At 39.1% G+C, this 22,656-nt stretch overlaps 1 protein-coding gene and 1 long non-coding RNA gene across 5 annotated transcripts in view; both read right to left on the bottom strand.

Annotated features, from left to right (window-relative positions):
- The window catches only part of PTPRC (protein tyrosine phosphatase receptor type C), a 67,817-nt gene extending 61,762 nt beyond the window's left edge, over positions 1 to 6,055 (bottom strand). For all 4 annotated transcript variants that reach the window (XM_064515778.1, XM_064515779.1, XM_026118933.2 and 1 more), the window contains exons 1-2: positions 5,951 to 6,055; positions 5,742 to 5,865 (exon numbers count right to left, since the gene is read on the bottom strand). In XM_064515778.1, the coding sequence (XP_064371848.1) occupies positions 5,742 to 5,808 (67 nt within the window). In that variant the 5' untranslated portion in view covers positions 5,809 to 5,865; positions 5,951 to 6,055. The remainder of the gene's footprint in view (positions 1 to 5,741; positions 5,866 to 5,950) is intronic.
- Positions 6,056 to 6,772: 717 nt separating this feature from the next.
- LOC112994536 (uncharacterized) lies at positions 6,773 to 20,876 on the bottom strand. Its single transcript, XR_003261957.2, has 4 exons — positions 17,887 to 20,876; positions 13,827 to 14,019; positions 12,937 to 13,026; positions 6,773 to 7,238 (listed from the first exon to the last, which is right to left on the bottom strand). It is a non-coding gene; the product is annotated as an uncharacterized LOC112994536 (long non-coding RNA).
- Between the last annotated feature and the right edge of the window lie 1,780 nt (positions 20,877 to 22,656).

Raw genomic sequence — 22,656 nt, 5'->3', positions numbered from 1 at the left:
TACAAGCATGCTATTCTGCATTCATTCTAGACATCTAAGGTATGTCTCAGGAAGATTAACTGGATTGCTGCAGGAGCAATGTTGGCCAACTTTCTTTTTATTATGCTTGTATATGATTTTAAATGGACTTGGCTTGGTCTGCATTTCTCTAATACAATTGACTTGAGTTCATAAATGGTACCACCAAAACTCCTAAAAAAAACCCTAATTTACCAGACAGTCTTGTTGCAGTATTTAGTCCTAAATGTGGAGCGTGCTTTTCTAAGTCAAGCCTTTCGCAGCTGTGGTCCGTTTGGGCACACGTTCCTGTCTGCAGACACTGGAAGTAAAAAGACGGCAGGCCAGCTCCTGTGTCTTACCAGGACTCACTGACTGACTTGGGTCATTTCACCTGACACCAGTTAAGATGCAGACTACAATTCACAAGAGAACATTTTAGAGAATTTCAGATTTGCTGAAGTTAAGCACAGTAATAGTCTCATATGGGTTGCTCTTACTCAGCAGAAAGTATCAGCTCCCCATTGCCAACACCTGTGCTGTAGGACACAGGGTGCAAACTTGTGCGTGAGTCATGTGTTTCATGCTCTTCATTCTTTGCACAGATACACTATTCAAAGATCTCTAATACATAACCAATTTCTTCAGATTAATTTGTGGTAATTTACTACTAACGATAGTCATCTCTTAAAATATTTAAGGAACTATGGCTCCGCATATTACAATGAGGTAAGTATTACTACCTTCAACTTAACAGACAGCAAAATTGATATCTGGAGAAATGGAACAGTTCAGGAACTAGTGATATTTTAAATATTCCATTCATAGCTTAAATCAGTAGAGCACCGTTGCAGAATGTATATGACTGGGAAGGCTTATACTAGTGGTATACTTCTATACCATTTCAGCGGAGGATCTGTATTGTAGTATAGGTCCCTGATTCTAAAGTCTTTCAGGTGCTTGGATGTATATGGTTCATTTAACAAACTGCTGTTTGCTTATAGGCTGTACTGAAAGCTTCTCCGTATGGCTTCACTTTTCTGTTAGGGCAGCTAGTTTGATTATTTTTCTTTTTGTCCTGTTTCATCATTTGTCAGGGAAAGAATGTATTTCAAAAGGCAATTAAAAATACTGCTCCACAGAGTCCACGTTCTTGCAACAACAACAACAACAAAAGTCATTCGTGCACAACAGAAGATACCTCTTGAGCGGATAGTTCTGTACAGGGTGGTGGGATTATGAATGAAGAACAGACAGACTGTAAGAGAAGTCTTTGAAACTAGAGAATAGAAACTAAAGCAAGCAGGCTAGCTGAGGAGGTGCTAACACAAGGGGAATAACTGGAAGAACAGTACTGCAAAAGTAGTGGTATAAAAGAAAAGAAGTGGATCCTGCTAGCTATACAACACTACAAATAATATAAGCTGGCACTGAAGTGCTCACAGCTAGTTTCTAAAATCCGGGCACTGAAGGCCCCAAACGGCTTTACTTGAAAGAGAAAGAAGCCTGGAAATAGATAAAATGCTTAACAGCTACTGAAACGCCAGTGAACATGATCGGTTTGCAAGCGTACCGATCACCTGGAAATGCATCAGGACACACATTACAGCATTCTGCTTCAGCCAAGGGAATGAAAAAGTGGCAGAAAAAAACCCAGCTTTCACAACTGTTTAGGTTATTTTCATCTTGTTATTTACAGGAGGAAGTCAGAGTTTTGCCACTTTAAGAATTTTCACCACTGTTTGCACAAAAACTGATTGAGGGCCTAAACTTAGCTTTGAAGAGAGTAAGCTATTCTCAAAAAAAGACGTTTTTGATGTTCTGTACTTTATAAGTTTGCCTAAAAGAAACAACTGTTTGATTTCTCGTTATGGATGACTACAAATGAGTAAATGCAAACAGCAGACATCTCAGCATGCTGCAGAAGGCAGAGCTCAGGTACTACCGCAGTTTCCCAGATGGGGCTGGCAGCAATCGGCCCCACATCTGCCCCATGCAACAGAGCATGACATGGAGCCATTCAGTGCAGCGCCATGTGAACTGGTATATCCCTGTAACACACACCAGTTCGTGCAAGGGTTTGAAAGTTCGGTCACAGCTGCAAAGTGCTGAACACATACTATAATGCCTTGCGCAGCACACAACATTTTCCTGCAATGCTTCCAGCTCCAGTGCTGTCCCAGGCCCCTCTGCTGCAGGGACCACTGCCCTGCACTGCACTGGGGTGCTCACGCCTGGGCTAGACAGCACAGGAAGGACATCGACGGATGCAAGGGGAAGTGACGGTGACGGTCTGTACTGCAAAATGCAGCATAATGCAGCGGAGACGCTCGAGCTAGCTCTAAATGAGGTGGTTAAACGAGTACTGAGAGAAGTCTAGCCGTGACAGCAGAGAGTTCATTGTGGGTTAATTTGTTCTGCCTTCCTGGTGGGCCAGATATATACTTATGAATATTAACTCTTAAAACTAGATCAAGAATGCAAACAGTGAACTGAACATATTCATGGCCTGCTGTTTTCCTTTTCTTGCTCCCAGCACGCTACGGCATATAGCAAAATGCGGCTGCACAGGAAAAAAAAAAAAAAAGAAAGAAAGAAAGCAAAGAAAAAAAGGAGGGGGAGGAATTTACAGGTACTATGTACAATGCATTCACCACTCACTGCTGATTTTGTTCTTCAGAACATAAATATATTAACATAAGATCACCAAAGAAAAATGAAAAGTAAAGGAAGCAGCTCCAATACAACATGCCACTGAGAGCAGGATTTTCTTCTCAACTAGTCTCTGCATGGAGTATTTTGGCTTTAGGTTTAGACCAGTAAAATGTTCTCAGTGCGACAATTTGCTAATGTGAGTGAATACGAATGATTAACAAATATCTTTTCTATACTATGTAAGAAAGACCCATTAGTCTTGAACCAATGTCTCTTCCCTATTCTGCACTTACCAATGAATATACTGTATCAGCAATCCAACCATACGTCATTCTCTGTTTGTGTAGGTCTAGGTGAATGGGTAAAGAAAATTATGCATCTGGTCCAAGTCAGTAGCTAATTTTAGTTCAGAAACCATGGAGCCACATTAGTGTGGTGCTGTACTCGGGTTAAAATATGCATCCTGCCTCTCTGTAGACTTTGTCTTTTTAGGTACAACACCAGACTAATAAAACCGAACGGCTTCCAGTTTAGAACTGGCTCATATCTGGCCAACCCAGAAACTGCTTGCACCCCTGTGCATACACAAACTGTTCACCCAAGAGGATCTTGAATCAGTGATCAGAAGTGTGCAAGCTGTGAAAAACTGGTAACTTGTTCTGTCTGCAGAAGGCTGGGGTTTGCATTTCAGAAAACCTTGCGCACCCAACTGAAAAAGCATATGATATAATCCTCAACAGAACTTGCAGTGGGGCTTCCATGAGAGGGAAACATCGGAGGTGGTGGTCTGAGGCTGCGGCACTCCCCTTGCCTGTACCTGTACCAGAGCTTATTATGGTGCCAAGAACCCATGAGCACTTCCCAGTGGAATTCTCCATAGCTTCTGAGCACAGAGATTCTGTGGTCCCAGATTTGTGTGTGCCTACTGAAGCTCTGTACATTTACTTGGAAAATAGAGTCGCACATGAAACTATCAAGTAATTATTTAGCTTCCTGAAACAAAGGAAATTGCTCTGCAGTGGGTAAAGGCTTTTGAAAGCTACTGAATTGCTAATACTTCTGTGGAGGGTGGAGGAGGAACCTGAGTTAATGGGCTAATAGAAAAAAAAAAGTGCTGCAAATCCTGCATTTCTTTTTCTTTCCTTTTTTTCTTTTTTTTTTTTTTTTTAATAAAAGCAAAGTTGTATTTTACAAAGACATGGAATGATGCATTGCATCGGGTACGTGAACATTAGTTTTTGGATCAGGAAGTCAGCCTAGATAATAGAAGGCATTAAGGTATCAACCTTGCACTAAAGATTTTAAAAGGCACACACCTGACAACTAAAGATTTTCATAAAGCTAGCTATCTCCAGGAGCCTTCTGCTCCTACCCTTCTGCCCTGTTGTATATACAGAGAAAGATGTCCTGAAAGCCAAAAATACGGGGAAAATTATACAGATGGGTCTTAACTGTAGAAACGTGATGCAGAACAGAAAGACAGGAGTCTCAAATAAGCATGCACCAAAAGACATGGTGAAAATGCAATGTTGAGTCCTTGATACGGCAGAATCAGGCTGCTAATTGCTTTAAGTGTTCTAGAGAGAAGTTAAACCATTGCATTTCTTTGAGGCTCTTCTGTACAGCAACAACATGTAGTGAGGAACTGGATCAAGCCAGACTACTGTCTGTAGACAGAAAAAATAACTATTGTTTGAAATAAAACACTGCTACCCCTCTTTCTGTCTTCCAGGCCTCTCTGTTAGCTAATGTGTCCACTGACTGCGGAGGCGGCTGCAAAAGCAGACTGTAACCCGCCTTTCCTGAAAGAAGGCAGCAGTAGGAAGCCATAGAAAAAGACTTATAAAATGAAAAGTAGCACAGCAGATAAAGTCAGGAAAAATGAGAGAGAATGTTTTGTTCTTTTCCTTCACAGTACAGCATTCACTTGTTTTCTCATAACATCCAACCAGATTTATTGCGTGATGGCTCTCTTCAGAGACTTTGAAGGACAAGAGAACTAATGTTCTGGCTTCATATGCTCTTTAAGCTGGTTATCAACTAAAAGGAAGATCATTTTCTTGCTTACATCAGTATAAATCTGGAGTTACTGTGATAAAGTGAGGATAGAAACAAATAAATTCAACATATGTGAGAAGCATTTCTGGCACTACACGTAATTTGTTACCATTTCAGAACACGTAAGTTATGAGCACTTTTAAGATGAACGTTACTTAACCGAAAAGACTTTGTATCCGCCATAAACTATGCCAAATTGTATTAAATACCTAAACTGAAAAAAGATATATAGATATACAATGCTGTATGTTCTTTTCAAGAAAATGTTTTCTTCAAACGTACATCAACCAAGCTCTTATTTTCATATAAATTATTACCTCAGTATTAATTGTTTTTATTGCTACTCACCGTCGCAACTTTTACATATCTAGTATGTTTTGTGAGCTCAACCTCTCCACCTACATCTTTCTCTTTTAAAGCTAAAAAGGTCAAGTGACTTAAATTCACCTGCAGTGGGGTAGTAGTTATAGACAATTCAAAATTTTGAAGGCTCTTTGAAGAAGCAGTTTTTATAAACTAATTAATTATAAATGTAATTTTCCAACAGTAGAAAGAAGCTTACAATGTTTCATTTTTTCCCCAGCCCCACTGCAGTAAAAATCAAAATTTGAGGAACTGTATGCAGAATCTGAGATCAGGGAGTGGTTTAAATGGATGCAAAAATTTTTCTTAAAGCTTTTAAGCATAGAAAACAAAAGTACTGCCCTGTGAGATGAAACCAAACGTAAAGATAGTATTGAATAGGTTCACATAAGAGATCTAAATGTATTCTTTTTCAAATGCAACTGCAGTTCTTTTTTTTAGTAGCAGTTCATACAGCGCTCACCCATGACCATGCGGAAGACATTTTAGCCCTGAATATTATGAGTCAATCATCTTGATCTAGGTTCTGACAACATTACATACAATTGTATTCTAGTTCCTGAAGAAAGATGTTAGTTCTCCATTTTTCAAAGCTTTTAAATTGTTTCAATTCTACACAGAACATTATAGGTTCAAAATTAGAGAACAAAATATCAATTGGTACCTACCTTTGACAAAAGCATCCTGGTCCAGAATGACAAAGCCAAATGCTAAGACTTTAAGCCACAAAAACATGGTTATTTCTGGAAATCAGGCGTATCCTTATGAAACAGCATGTGTATGTCTCTCTCTCTGGAAAGCAAAATAAGCGTTATCTCTCTGCAAAATAATTTCTCAGCAAAATTTGAATCAAAAAGGAGAATAGCCAGGCACATACATTGCACTGCCAGCTTATCACAGTGAAGGAGCTGCTTCCTCTGTTACCCCAAACTAACCACTTGCAAACTTGCAGTTCAGTGATGTCAGAGGCAACTACTTCTTCCTTCGTCAAAAAAAAAAAAAAAAAAAAATTCTTTCAGTTTCCAGGAAGTCAAGAGGGTTTTTCTTAAGTTGCTACAGTAATGCTCAGCTTCCTTAATTCAAATGAAATTGAACATTTTCAGCCATTTCAACTGAGGAACCGAACAACACTTAACTTTTCAAAAGACTGGATTCAACCAACAGCCATTCTTTTTCTTCATATTCACTTTTTTACAGTGTACATTTCATTGAGTCCTTTCTTATTTATAGACTCTTCTCGAGGAGAAAAAAAGTCAATCAATATAACCATTACACTGGCAACAAGGCCTTCATAAAGAGACACATCCTCAAGTGAAGCGATTGCTGATTAAAAGAAGAACCTCTAGACATGGAATATATCTTTCTCAAGAATCTGTCTTCAGGGATGCAATTCTAGGCACAACAGCAGTACATAAAAAATGGATAGAAGCAGTCTGTTTCCTATGATGTTCAGTTCTTAATTAGCTAGCTCCATGCAACACTACTTAGTTTTTACCAACTACAAAATAGAAAGTCAAACTATTCACCTGTTCCATAAAAAAATTGTAAATCCTTGGAAACTGGAATATTTTGTTCCTTTCTAGTAGTTGGTAGCATGAAATTGCAAAGGGAATAATGTTGAGATCGCATCTCTTACTGGCAATTCAAAGTTTTTAAAAGTGACAACACAATCCTGCCACAAGACAGACAAAGAAGGGAAAAGAGTCTATTTGCATTTATTGTTCATTCATATCATAAGTCCTTTAGAGACTTCCTAAACATCACACTGTAAAGTTGCACAAATTTACATAGTAATCCACATATGAAATTAGTGAATCAGACTCTCCAGAAGATTAAAACCAGCTTCCTCGGGTGCAAGTTCAAGTGAAGTCCTATAACACAGACCAAAATCTTATCTTACATTATATAACATATCTGTATAACAACTGGTTGTAATAATAGTTATATTATAGATGTGTTCAGAACAAAACCGACATAGTGGCATCAGTCAGTCTTCAGAGACCCTAGCTTTGATATACAATAACTTCATCATCGGGAAGTTGTTGCAAGTTGAATCTGGACTACAGTCATATACTATCTTCAATGCTGGTATCTTCTTCCCTGTTATTCCTGGACAAAACCATAGTGCTGAAGTGTCCCATCTGATGAATATAGAGCACAGTGTCCTATAGAGAATTTCATGTAAAGGTTGTCAGTAAGGTAGATGGACCCAAGTTCCATTTCTACCTGATCTTCCCCAGCAGTCTTACAGAACCTCAACCCGATTTTTCAAGACGTCTTTCCAAGAATAATTGCTACATGATGGACCTTTTCTGTCTGTGTGATACTTACACAGTCTCCATACTACTTAAATATTGCAACATATCACATGTATTATTTAATGATACACATCGCACACTCTAGCCATCACTGTAAATCAAGGTATATTATTGTTATTATCCCTCATTTAACAGGTGAGGAACTATAAACCACGGATTGCTAAAATTACTGACCAAAGATTACATGTGAAACTCGGGAGAGGTTAGAGGGACTCAAACAATATATCCTGAGTCTTAGTGAACTGCTAAGAAGAAAAAACTCTCTCTTTCCCAGAACAGACCCCTCATTCAGCAAATCTATTTCAGTGGCTATGAAAGCAACATATTTTGGCAATGAGTTTAACCATTGCCCTGTATCTGAGAGAAAACAAACACCATTCACAGAAATTACAGTGTCTTTGATCTTAGGTTAGCTTCAGATGTTGTAATATTCCATCTGCTTGCAATGCATTTGAAATACAAACATCGGTACAACCTGTGTATTTGACATTTGTCTATTTGAACATCTGAAGAAGAAATGAAAGATATTATGGTACTAACACACTGGCTTTTCAAAGAAACTAATCAATAAGCTGGCACTGTGAATTGCCATGTGCATTTTAGTTACCAAGTCCTTAAAACAGCTGCAGACCTGGCCAAAGGAGGAGGAAGGCAGTGTGCAACAAGCAGCAAACTCTTTCAAGCTTTCTCCCTTCATAATTCAAGCCTTTGAAAGCAGGCAATTATCAACTACATACATGAAACTAAAAGTTACACAAAAGAAAGTACAGATTTAAGCAAAAAATATAGGATTGGGCAAATGGAATCAGTGTATTCTGCTAGCAGGTGCATTAGGCAGAAGACCCTAAATGTTGCAAGATATAAAATTGTGTGTATCAGAAGATTCAGAACTGACAGAGAAATCTTAGCTCTACTGGTAAACGAGAGGGCAGCTTAGTGCCATATGAGAATGACTGTTCAGAGAATGGTTGCTATAGATTTGCTGAGTAGAAAAGATGGTCCATAAAAGTAGCTGCCTCAGAAACAGTAAAAGAAGATGGTTTGAAGGGGAAATTCCTGCAAAACAAGTCAACATAGGGCTGGCTGATGGCCAAGATATGGCCTCCCTCTTCTGTTTAACTTTTCTGGCAAGGAAAGTAAGTTTGTAAGTTAAAATCACCAAATCATTTAAAATCCACCAAAACTGGGTCTGACAGTCACAAAAAAGAGTTTGAATCTGCTGCAACAATGAAAGTAAAATCTTATCAGATACTATATATCCAGAGCTCTATCCTTCCAATAGATTTGTGAAACAGCTATGACATAAGGAGGGGGGGGGAAAAATCAAATTATTCCACAGAGAGATGCAATGAGGAATGCAGAGACATCCACTGTCTCTGACTGGCATTGACTTACACGTGACCCAGATTTCCCACAGGAGAATAGTAATTATTGAATAAGCAGATGATGATAAGGATATGCCTTCCTCAGCCTCCTATCCTAATTCTCTTTCTCTCTCCTGCTATAGTCCTTAGATAGCTCTGATAAACACCCACAGAACTGAAAATGAGCCCATGAGCCAAGGATTCCTTCCTTAGGGAAGTATGTATTTCTCTAGTAACTACATAGCCACCATCCTGGGCGTAGTGAGTTGAGTTTCAGGGAAGGATGAGCCTCAGCACAGAGCCCTTCAGCCCCAGCCCTGAACTGTCTGGCATCCCCTTTCCAACAGGTTCCCCCCAAATGGGGGGGAGGTTACTGTTCCTGCCCCAGACAACCAGCTGGGCAGAGCCTTAGCTCTAGCCTGGCCGGATGCCCCTTTGTCCCCTTCTTGAGCTGGAAGGGAGGTCTGGTCCCTCACTGATGACCAGAGCATGAAGTCCTGGTGAAGAGCCTGGCTGTACGAGGTAGCACACCAACAGAGCATGCTGTGCATGTCCAGTCCTCCCGCACAGCGCCTCTTGTAATACAGCAGGCAAAAAGCCTGTAGTTACTGAGCCACTGATCTAGACAGTGCAAAAGCCCTGCCCAGATCCCAAACAATCTTAGAGCTTGCTGAGAAAGGCCGGATATCAAATAGCCTCTCCAGTTGCTGCTGACTTCCTTTTTGCCAAAAGATGTTTCTGCAGTTGTTTTATAAGTTGTGCGATGACAGGCATGAAGGCATTAGACTATAGAGTGCACTGGGCGTGTTGTGGTCCTCAAACACTACTACAAAAAAAAGAGTTTCACATTTTTGCCTTCTGAAGGCATCATTACTTAGCAGTGGTCCTTCTTGGCCCAGTCTGATCACACCATGTAGGCAAAAGCAAGGTGAAGGAGAAGAAAATTCATCTGTCCCTGCCCGATTCTGTGGTTAAGCAGATTTCCTTTCCTGCCGCATTTCACAAGTGGAAGCTGATTCGTACTCCAGTGAGGGGTGGGGGAAAGTATGGGACAGCAAAAAACCCACCACTATCTACCTTAGAGGCCAGAAGAGCGTGAATATCCTCCAGGGGACTTTGAAGCTCCCTTCTCCCATCCCGCTCAGCATTCCCAACACTGTCCCCTGTCTCTACACCAGGTAACACAGGGCTGTGAGGAAGCAGATGAGAAAGACTGAGGGAAGGCAAGAGTTGCAGCTAGAGCTTGAACAGCATTTTCATACAGCCACAGGGCAAATAAACTAAAATCTCAGGTTGGATCTAGCCAGAAGGTTGGGGCACTCTGTATCTGTCATCAGGTATCAAATAATAGCCGTGTCCACCCTGCACACTAAGCACCTACAGGGCCTATGCCACCCAAAATATATCCTTCTTGGTGCTTGCTGTGTTCAGTGCCATCAAACAGAACAGTAACTAAAAAACACCAGTAAGCCCTAAAACCACAAACTTTTTGTCCTGTCTTGATTGATTTCATGCTAGTATTCACCCTATGTTCATTTTCCTGATAGTTCAGCCAAATAACAGTGGAGCACACATTCTCCTCATCCAACAGAACCTCCAAGTTCAGATTTTCAAATTCTGTGTTGTGCTACTTAGGCATTCATTGAAAAGAATTTTAACTATTTTTTTTTAATTCAGAAAACTCTCCACTGGTACCTAACCTGAGGCTATTTTGTATTAATGCCTTTGAAGAACATTTATAATTTAATCTTTTCAAGGAACTATATTCTTGAGAGGCTACCTTTGTTTTCTTTCTGTCTGGAGGCCTCAAAAAAAAGAAGTACAGAGCATCTAATTCAATAAAAATGAAATGCTCTATATACTCCATATATCACTTGGGTTTAAATGACAAGTTACGTACGCTTTCTTTGGTCTGCATATTTTTCTTTGCATGGAAGTCAGCTCATATGACTCAGCTCAGTTACATTCATATGCACCATGACTGTACATCAGAATTACGCATTCCACACAGTCTGAAAGCACACACCTCAGCAAACAATAATGGACATGGGAAAAATTCATCCCAAGGGCAACTCAGTTTAAATCAAGGCAGCCTCCTCCAGAATGCATTTCATCTTGTGAAATTAATTTGATAGACTCACTGCGAAAACATTGTTTGTGCTAAAGGATGTATGTTGCAATACTCCTAAATTTGTGTTGAATATTTGCTAAGGAATCTATTTTGCATATGCTTTTATCAAGTTTGTTTACAATTGCCAAGAACTATTTCTTGAAGAAAGAAAACATTTTTATGTAATATGCCATATTAGATGAAATTATTTTAAGGTCAAGAGTATACAACACAGATCTTTGTGTAGGCATACTGCTATGCTGCTATCAACCCCGTAGGCAATGCTGGTTTGACATCTTCACTTCATACGTTGCCTGCATGATCTGTATTGTACCTGCTGAGGACAGAGATCATATTTTGGTATCCCTGAGGCACTACTCACAATCTGGCCCAAAATGAGCAATAAATCTTAAAAGCTCTCAGAAGTTCTATGCACTTACTTCTTGCTTACACCTAAAATCATTCTTGGATAACACTAGACACAGCTATTCTGAAAAGGACGTTCTTGAATTTTGGACATGTAATATTATGCCCCCTTAGAATTTGATCACTTCAGACAACAGAAGCACACCCAAAAGCATTGAATCCGATTTGTGCTGAACATGCGCTACTCCTCCTGTTTTTGAATGAGAGCTGAATGCTAAGAACAGCTCAGAATGTAGCTTTGTAGTGCTCAAAAGTTGCACAATGAACAAGTTGATTTCACATTACACAAATAACATCAAACAAACAACAGACCCCCCTTCAGTTGTTTCACTAGCCTTCTGGGCTCATGGTTCCATACACCATCCTTACTGCAGGTGATCATACGACACCATATGCCAGGTATGGAGAAGAGAAAAGTCTACAGTCAAAATCTGAAAGGATAAGAGGCATACTGGTTTGGAAAAAGAGAAAAGAGAATTCAATATTGAGCAGGTGATATTGAAATGGGGGAAATAACAGAGGCAAGGCAGCAACTGTGTGCAGAGTAGAATGGGAAGATGCAAAATTTGGGGGGAAAATGGTCTAGATCCATAGGGAATTTGGAAAAAGAAGGCAAATCATGTTGGATTTTGAGACAGCCGCAAACACAGAGAAGCCAATAGGGATTACAATGATCTGAATTACTCTGTTTCTTCTTCTGCCATTAACATCTCAGGGTCCCCTGCCACAAGGCATAATATATTTTATATACCTGCTCCTTAAGGATGATCTTAAGCTGGATTATATTTAAGACTTAGTGAAAGGAAGATGTTCACCTGGAATATGCCTGAGATGTCTAAAACTTCCTTTAGCCCTGTTAGAGCATGACAGTAGCCTGTTCAAGACATCTGTCAAGAAATTAGGATGATATTAAAGTAACACATTGTCTATGCAATTCTATTTCTAATACAACACAAGAGATAGGCCATCGTAGTACTAGAATTTGCTGGAATTTCTTTAATTTTTTTTTTAATCTTCCGTTTTTTTTTAAGTTAATTTGAAGAATGAAAATATGACACTGTCTTCTAGCATTTTTACCCACAGTACTTTTCCTTCTTTTACTTCCGTGATCCTTCCATCATTCATTTTGAAGTGGAAAATGAATAGAAGGAGCAGAACTGAAGACTTGAGAACAATTATTTGAATATTTGCTACTCATGGTCCATTTCTAGATGAACTCTCATCTGGGAGAGTCAGTGATGGCAGATTTTTCCTTCTTTCAGTTTCATTTTTCCTAGCTGCAATCTCTAGAGTCACCCTTAGCACATAAACTGTAACACGAGCTTCTCAAATTCTCATAGACACTCACATGACTATCTTAGCAACTGAACCTGGGCAAGTGCAGCTTTAAAAAGCAAGGATCTGGATGGCAGACAGGAGCTGTGCTGTGCACAACCACACTGGGAAACCCAGGAGCAGGAAGACCAGAGCTGGAGGTACCAAACCAGCTCCCCTGTGCATGATTGCCCGTTACCTTCACTGAGTCTGCCCGGCCTTTAGAAAGTCTGATTGCTTGTTTGCCTCCAATTAACTAATGTGCGCCTGCTAATTATTCTCCCCAAATTATATGCTGTTACATAATACTGTGCAGTAAATGCCATCTTACCTGCACCATGGAGACAGTCACAGCAGTGCCATATTTACCGAAGGCCAGAGAGAACATGAGTCTAAGCAACAGTAACACCAGCCCAGAAGCCTACACAAAAAAGAAGAAAATGTCTACAGAAACAATCTTTCCCAAAATATTTCCATTCTGGTTTCAAAACAACAGTCACAAATTTCATTGCAGTTCACTGGACAGTCCCTTATCGCCTGGACATTGTTTCCTGTGTACTCTGTAGCATACATAAAGACATGTCAGTTTATTCTGGAACTTGTGCTTGAAATAAAACCAAACGGTGGGTGGATCTTGTTGTTGTTATTGTTGGTTTTGTTTTGTTTTTTTAAAATCATGGCTTTAGCCAGAGCAAGGCATGCAGCTTCAGGGTATGCAACTGAACCTGGGTTTTGGGCTATTTTCCTACACCATAATACTTCTAAGCTAACCGTTGGTTAGTGTGTGTCTTGACTCAGTAGACGGCTTTCTTTATGTCAGTTCTCTGTCCATTTTGCAACATTTCCAAGTAGGTACCATCTGTGACCCTAATTCATGTATTGTTTGCTTGCAGCACTACGCTCTGTTCCTGCCCGGACTGCTTCCCACCTAGAAAGCTAGCTCCGTTGTCATACACCATTAGCTTGTGTCTGCAAGACCTTCAGGTGTTTTGCAATCTGTCAGATGACAGTGCTCATATCCAAGATTATCTGCATTCATTTTTCCAATAAGATTCCAGATAACTTTACATAATATATTATATATAATGCTTTCCTAACATCCAGACTATGATTATTTGTGGATAGAAATGTATTCCCACAGCCGATTGCAATTATTATGGTACAGAAGCATAAAAACGCCTCTCAGCAAGGTATTTCCAAACATAAACCACAATTATTTACCTAGAAGGCTGGTCTGCTTACAGTGATGCTGTTGGTCATCTTCTGATAGCCCATCTCCTACACTTCTCCGTGCTCTGACATGATTTTTCTCTCTAGGGATGTCCAAATGAGTTAGACGGATGTCTCCAAAGATAAACATGTGGCAGGCATTACTTCTTCCTCAGTGGCTTGTCAAGAAACTGCCATTGTAAAACTAAAAGAATGAAGATTTCTCTATCTCGGAATATGCATCTTTGAAGTTGAAACAGTTAGGAGATCAGGTTGATCTACGGATCTAATTTGCAAATCAGAGTCTATTCCACAGCTCCCTATCTCAGTTTCCCTACCTGCAAGATCTTCATTTTATATGTTTTTTTGTCCAAAAACACTTTCAATTCACAGTCTATACATACATACATACATACATACATATATATATATATATGCATTGCATATTTGTTCCTTTAGTAGAAGGGCTAAAAAATTAATATTACCACATATCTTTCATGACTGTCTTAGATTTAACAGTTTAAAAAAAAAATCACAATACAGGTAAGAAACGGTGGAAGGATAGGGAGGCAGAAGCAGAAAGCATGTGAGATATAATGCAGCAGGGTGGGAAGAGGGCTGCTTGCTGCATGTTATATGAGGTTCTTGGTCAAAATATTTCAAGCTGGTTAATCCTCTGCAATAATAGTCACATTAAATCCAAATTTACTAAATTACCAGCCCTCTCCTTTTCCCTGCTACCTCCATATTGATTATCACTTTGTCCCTGTTTTATCCCCCTTTTTCTTTATCCCTGTTTTTGTCCTGTGACACAAAGGACACTTATTGCAGATAAAAACGTAAATGGAAGAGAAAAATAGAAGACAACGCTAGATTACTGAGGAAAAATGAGATCTACAGTTAGGAGCTACCAGGTTAAGATGGCTGGATTGACTTTTTTTAAAAAAAAAAAAAAAAGATCAGAGATTGATTTGGCCTTCTCCAAACTTCTATAGTATTCTGGAAATCCAGTGAAAATAGTCATAGGCAGGTGGACTGGTATCTAGCCCCAATGAGAACCGCAAAAGGTAAATCTGAGCAAAAGTGAAAAAGAGATTCAATTAAGCATTTCAAATTCCATTAAAAAGATTAATATGAATATTTTGCAAAGTCATGTATTTAATTTCACATGCTTCACTACCACTCCTTGTTAAAGGGGATAATTAAACTCGAGTAACTGAAGAGCAGAAAAATAGACGAAATAGTTTTAAAAGGACAACCAGGTAAACAGTAGGTTTTTGTATGAGAGAGAAATTGTGGCAGAGAGCCAAGAAAACAAAGGTGATTTAAAGACAAATAGGAGAAAAGATAGACTTGTAATGGGAACTTAAAGAGTTTGAAATTAAAAAGTGTTGCTTCATTAATATTTTGGTTTTATACCTTATTACTATTTCACTGTTATTTTGTAATAAACATTCAAAGACTTTTAGCACAAATTGGCTGTTTTAGCCATGTCAGAACTGTTACAGGAACAGATAGCTAGGCTCTTATAAACACATAGCTGCAATGGAATAGACAAAAAAATTCTTGAAGAGCATGAGGGAAAGCTTAAAAAGTATCATGCTGAAACAGTTCATGCTGTGATAGTCTCAAAATAACTGGCATTCTCTGAACATATAAACTACTGCATAGCAGCAGGAATAAAACATTATCAGATTCTATTAGTTCATGAAAAAATCTTTCACGTGTCTCACAGAGAAATATTGCAGTTCCATCACAGCTAATTTTATAATTTTTGCTTACATACACACTGCCAAAAATCTAGTCTCTGACAAAAATAAAATTGGCCTAGTGTATCTATTATTTCATGAGTTTGTTTTAAAAACTGATAAAATGCGAGCAATATAAATTCTGGCGTAGCAAGAATAGCTCATTTTTCCCATATCAAGCTCAGGCTGACAGACCAACTGAGGTAACATGTTCTTCCTCCAAAGATCAGCATAAAATATTTGCACATCCTCTTTCTGTCTCATGGCAAGTGTTGCTTCCTATACTTTGTATGTTAGGAAATAGCGCAGAAGATGAAACTCCATGCAACAATCATTTGGCAAGAGGCTATGACTCTCTAGTCAAAAGAAGATCCACTTTAGAGTTTATGAAATTCTGGATTAAAGCACAGAGGCATTATTTAAAATTGCTTTTATGTAAAAAAGAAAAACTAAAAATCCTAACTTGTTGGCTAAACATTGCCAGTTCCTGGAGCAAGGTAGGTCTATCAGGCCTGTAAACTGGTAAATAAAAATTAGGGTCTTTTTCTTCAGACAAAGGTACACTGAGAGAGAGATTAACTCCTGTTTGATGTGCCAGCCTTATTTTCATTTTGCTGATGCCCAGCAGGTTACCCCACGTTGATCAATTGGGACTCTTTCTTGAGGGGAGAAATTTCTGATACATTTTCACACATCCACCAGCACCTTGTGGAAGTACATAGATTCACAAAAGAACTTTTTCTAAGGAAAGCTATTAATCTGTTGTTTATTTTCCTTTCCTTCTTCCACTGTGAACAGGAATAAGGACAGATGAAAAAGTGAACAAGACAAGAACAGCCTGCCCTCCACAGTCCTGACCCATAAAATCTCTCTCTCATACATTCAAGAGTAAGTACTCCTTACTCTTGAAAGCTCCCTTTCCCTAAGTCTCCTACATTAGCCTCAGAAAATACCTGCTAACAACGTCTGGTAGACAGAATACTTCATCACTACTGCTCACAGATTGCTTGCCTTCCTTAAACATAATTATTTAAGGTCAGACTGATACTTCCTCCTAGCTGCACATAATGTCTTTTGCATACTGCTGCAGCATTCAGATAGTCAGGGTGCCGAACGCCAGTGTCCTTCCAAAAACCAACTCTAATCCAAACCTCTAGCGTGGGGCTGCACTTTCTCTTTTGTTTACTTGAAAAACAGCACATAAACCAACGGAGAAAAGAGAAGTTCCCCACAAAATGGGAAGAATGGCTCTTTGCTGCTTCCATAGCAGCTTCTGCAGCACTGCTGGTCCAAGTGGAAATGGGAAGCTGGAAAAGTGTTTTGAGAAAGCCTAGTTTTGATACATTTCCTAGCACAATGTTGGAGAGCTAAGTAGGCTGAAATGGTAGATATTCTTTGCACAAGCATCCAACCAGGTGAACACTCTGAAGATCAATGATCTTTACTTTTTAAAAAAGTTTTATGCTTTCATTAAAAATCAAATTATTTAAGGGAAAGGCTAGTTTGTGTTTTCCATGAGCCACAATAGTAGACAATATATATTGAGGATGTAAATCATTTACACCCTCAAAACATCTTAAATTGATTATTAAGCAAGTAAAACCTCAAAAGGAAAAAACAAAACCAGAAAAACCTATCAAATATATTATCCATCTTGAATTCAAACAAACACCCACTTAAACTACTTTACTGCTGATATTACTCTTTTATGCTGTATATACATATCCGTATTAGCTATTGCAAGCAAGCTTGGTTTAACTGCACTGTGAGATACATTTAATGTCCTTACTGTCAGTTACTCCACAAACAACAGACAGCAGTTTTTTCAAGACTGTCAGATTAAGACTATTAGGCTGAGATATTTTATATATGAAGTTAATACAGCTGGAAATATACTAAAAGCTCCTCACTGCTCCTTACTTTCTGCACTTGCTTTGGCTTGGCCCGTCAGCTGAGGCTGATCTCAGATTTCCAAGCCGGTTTCACTTTCTGGTTCCTCTATGCGAGCTAGCAAGGCCCAGCAATAAGGCAGAGCCGCAGAACAGAGGGCCTGACTATCATCTTCTCTACCAGTTAAGTGAAATCCAGTCTACGTGAGAAAGTTACAGCTTTGCTCATGGTGTCTCCTGTAGACAGGATATTCTCTGTCCTGATATAAGACAGACATTTTGGAGAACAGCTAAAGCATTTTGATCCAGCCTACTGCTGATCCCTGCTCTTCAGAAACAAGCTGGGAGTTAACACTAGTGTTGATATCCAGTCCCCCACTTCCCAACCACAATTTAACATAGTGAAACCTTTCATGTTGGCATATGCCTTCTTACCTTGGCCTGGTTTGATGAAAAAACTGATATCTTTGGGACATGGAGGATCTCACTAATATCTCAGATTTCATTTTGTACTTCAGAGACACAGAACTCATCACCAGTTTGGCTGTGTATTTTTATGTGCCACAGGAGCCAGCCCCTTCTTACTGGAAGTAAAAAAAGAACAGTGACAGGCAAACGCTACCCAAATTCTCAACCAAGTACTGCTTTAGAGATTCAGCACAACTTTTTCAGTCACTTGCCTCAGGTTCTTCTAAATTGATAAGCTGGTTTCTTAGCTCTTGTCAAGATATATCTGATGATTTAAGACTTGCACTGAACAGAAGCATAAGTGACATTGACTCCCAGGTTCTGCAAAACCAACTAAACCTGCTCTGGGGCAATGGTGAGGTTGCAGAAGTGTGCAGAAATTTGAAGTTCTGTCCAGTCAAAGTGCTGAAAGCACATCTCTCTCTCTCAATCTCTCTCTCCGTGGCCTGGGGCTGCTGTTTTAGCTTGTGGATGGCTTTCAGTTGACAAGAAAGGAGTTGAACAACATGCTGTATAGGAGAAAATACTCCATTAAATAGCCCTTCTTAATGCCACTCTGTCAGCGGTACAGTGGGTGGAATGTGTGTTATGTCTTGGTGTGTTGTGGCTTGCAGCTTAAACATACATTCGTCCTACCTATGCTATACACAGTTGCTAGTAACTCCCTCCTCCCCTCCACAGTTAATGAGGTGCGAGGTTAGGTTTTCTATAGTTAGAAACTGTGACTCTAGCTGTTGCTTTATGGTCATTTCTGCAGCATTCGTAAGTATATTTTGCAGATTTTCAACTTTGGAAGATGTATTATATTAGTATTATAGAGATCTATGTTGTTCTTCTCCTAAGCTGGAGACAGGCCTTGCTAGAGCCTTTCTGGCTTCACTGGATGTGCCCTAATCATACAACTGTCTAGGGAAATATGCTTTGATTAGTCCAGCTCCATGCAGGTGCACAGAACTGCAGAATTCAGATGTTCTAGCTGAACAGTGCAAATGCGTGTGGGAGGGAAGAGGAAGGAGAAGAGCAGAAAAGAAAAAGTAGATCATGAAGTGAGAAGAGGTGTTCACTCAGAGCACTGCAGATAAAAGCAAGTTGCTGATGATAATTTCAGCAGAGAAAGCATGAGCACTGGTATAATGTGCTTCATTACATTTGACTTCTCCTAGACATCAGGTTGTTGTATTCTCCTCTCTCTGTTCTGCAGCATTTGGGAAGTCCCAAGGAGAAAAGGTGCACTGAAATAGTATCATGAGTGTGTGCGTGTAGGTATATATACAAATGTATACATGAACGTAGATGTATGAAGTGGCAAAATAGTTGAAATTTTCAAATGGAGAGATTATCAGGCTAACAGGTTCCTTTACATGTTCCCTCTGTCTGTTGCAAGAAGGTCTTTTATCAGGCATTTGTTTTAAGTAACTCATACCACAGAGAGGGTAAAATTCACACTTGCTGCTAAAATTACTGTGGATAGCATTTAAAGGGTCGCTTCTTGGAAGTTTAGCTCTAAGAAACAGAAAACATACATACCAAGCAAGAGACCTGGTGACTTAGATTTGTGGCTTGACCTTGATGGGGAAAGATCTTATAATTTTCCAGATTTATGATTCTCCTTCATGAAGACCCTGACTGGAAAAATCACGCTTGATGTAGAGAAGCAAGTTCACTTCTGGTTTTCTTTACAATGAGATGGTGTCCTTGAGCTGCAGGTCTCCCAGAATTTTGGAACAATTAAATATAAGCCAGACAAGCTTTCAAGCAATCTATGTGCTCCTTTAATTGTCTTATAGATAACTGCTTTAAATCTAAGATGATGTACGTGCTTCCCTATGCACACAACCACAGAGCAGCTCTAAAAAGAATCCCAGCTATTCTTCAGAAGCTTTCTAGACACCACAAAATTCTTTTTGCTTACATCCAATTTTTTAAAATAACTTTTCTCTTCTTAGATTTTTAGCTTGAAAACATACCTTTGCATTATAGCATATCAGAATATTCAAAACTATACAAAACTATACGTGCATGTGCGTGTGTGTGTAAAACAAAACAGCCATTGTTAGCTACAGAAAACATTTCAGAGCTAAATACTTACGGCGTTACTTGTGCAATGGGTAAGACAGACCCTGTGTCTATACAGAATCTACTGAAATCAACAAAGGCTCCCAGAATAGTATTATGTTCGCAACTGAAACCTGAAATGCTAATGGCATTCACCTGACATCTTAAATTGCTAATAACAGACATGCTTATAATTACTTCCTATATTTAGGAGTAAGAACATATCCCCAGGTCCCAAGTAACTTGTTTCATCCACTTATATGTTACTGCATCATTTCCTGGTATAGGGTTTCACACCTGTCTTGTTTATTGATCAGAGGCAGGACAGTGAACTCTTGGTTCAGTTTAGTGTGATGCTTTTCCCTGAAGTTCCATCATTTCTATAAGAGCATAAGGAATTGGAGTGCATGATGGACAAGCACAGACCGAGAGAACTAAGTTTGTTAGTCTGGCAAAAAAGAAAGCTAAAAGAGGATCTCATTTCTGTCTTCAAATATCTAATGGGTGGTTATAGAGAAGACAGAGTCAGACTCTTCTCTGAGGAGCACAATGAAAGGACAAGAAACAACAGACACCAAGAGACACTGCTTCAAGCAAAATTATGACTGGGTACTAAGAAAAACAATTTTTATGAGGATGAACTGGGATGAGTTGCCCAGAGTGGCTGTGGAGTGTCCATCCTCAGAGAGATTCACATCTTAATTAGATAAGGCCCTGGGCAACTTGATCTAACATTGAAGTTAACCTGACCCTGAGCAGGGGCTATGAACAGACCATGTCCCGAGATCCCTGCCAACGTAAGTTATTCCGTAACTACAACACCATTGCATAAAGCTGAATCAAGACTTTCAAGGAGTGTTTATGGTGGGGTTTGGAGCTCTTTCTGTAATAGCTTCACAAAGACAGTTTACCTTACAACTGCAGAAATTTTTTTATTTTTCTTCAAAGAGTCGCTGGGAATAGACTTCAAATTATCCAAGGTTCCCTTTTTTCACTTGGGGCCACTGACCGACCATAAGAAAAATGTGCTGAGGCACTAGGTGTATTTGTTTGAAATACTTCATATTGAAATTCAAACTGTTCTTCAAGCAGAATTCCTAACGAGAAAGATTTGTGACAGGGAGTCTATAACAGTTACTTTGAAGAAAAAATGTGTGTTTAAGAGACCCATGGATCAAAAGAACAACACCTTCAAAAGGCCCCACCTCACAGATATAAGGGCTTTTTTCAAAAAGTAATGTATTTAAATAAAGTGGAAAGACTTCTGAACTGTTTAAGGCAATTACTTCAAACACTGCTGTAGTAGTGCTGTAGTAGTGGACAAAATGGTCCCTGATTTTCCTTGTTTTTTCAAAGAACACTAAAACTATAGGCCAAATTCTGTAGTCTTTACTAAAAAAGATGTGGTTTTACAGATGTCCTGGTGGCCTTCTGCACAAAGAAAATGAATACCCAAACAAAGTAAAAGGCAAGAAGAAAAGGGGGCTCAAAATACGGTCCATATGGAAAGAAAAACTGCATTTAAAATGCACCCAATAAGCACTGAAGATCTATCACACCCGATTTGAGCATCTTTGAATTTTTCACACAACTGTTGCTGACATTCATCTATCTATCTGTATGTGTATATGCATATATATGCACATATGTTTACACACAGAACATTTGACACACAGCTATCCAGAATAAAAAGCCTACCCTGTCCTTTTGTGTTTTTAACACCACCATGTGCTTTGGTATACACCAGGTGGTAGCTCCCCGAGTTAGCTCTCTGTGGTCTCTTCTTGTTGCATGTTCCAAATCCCTGCTGCAAACCTATTGAAATTGTATCTCAAGAAGAGAAGGATAAAAGAGATAAAAGATGCAGATAAATAGCAGTCTCTGGTTAGACCAAAGTGATCATTGCATCTTACTGCTGTTTTTCCTTTTTCTAAAACAATTTTATTCTCCTCTGATTTATACATCAATATTTCTGCCTTCTGCATCCCACATTTTAATTTATTATCTCTGGGCCTAGTCCACAGAAGTTTGGTGACAGGGGAGAGACTTTAAAATGATTATTGCAGCACGCAGGAGGACCCGACAACTTTTGACTGAGCACAGTCAGCAACACACGTGCACAGGCGCACACACAAGTATGTGCACACACTGACACTCACACTTCTGCTGTGGATTCTTCCACTATCTGTAATTGCCAGTAAGGACTGTAAAAAGATTTTCTTACTGTAAAACATAGCAGAACAAGAGTTTAATATTTTCTTACAGCAGCTCTGCAGATTTCATCATGTGAACTTCTTCCCACTCCTGTAAGCACAATAGTACTGTTTGTTTTTCTTCACAGAAAAGCTCAGTCTACACACATAAATGTATTTAAGGTTTTAATCTAACAGTGCTTTCCAATGTGCCAAGGACACCTAACAAGTAAGGTAAGGCTACCCAATATCTGCACTCATTCTCCTTCAACTCCTTCAGGTAATTACAAAAAGTAACTTTTTAGTTAATTAAAAACTAAACTAATTTTAAAACTATTTTAAATAACTTAATTTTAAAATATTACTAAGCATCAGCCAGTTCCCCCTAAATCAGTTCAATGAGCTGAATGCTCCACATAGTTTGAAATCATGCTGCCTATTTTAAGGGTGAAAATAAAGGAATCCATTTTCCTATACTTCATGCCTGGCC

This window comes from Dromaius novaehollandiae, chromosome 8 (assembly GCF_036370855.1).
Source record: "Dromaius novaehollandiae isolate bDroNov1 chromosome 8, bDroNov1.hap1, whole genome shotgun sequence".
In the NCBI taxonomy this organism is placed as follows: domain Eukaryota; kingdom Metazoa; phylum Chordata; class Aves; order Casuariiformes; family Dromaiidae; genus Dromaius; species Dromaius novaehollandiae.
Note: the sequence above shows the minus strand (reverse complement) of the source record. Positions and strands in the feature narration are given on the sequence as shown.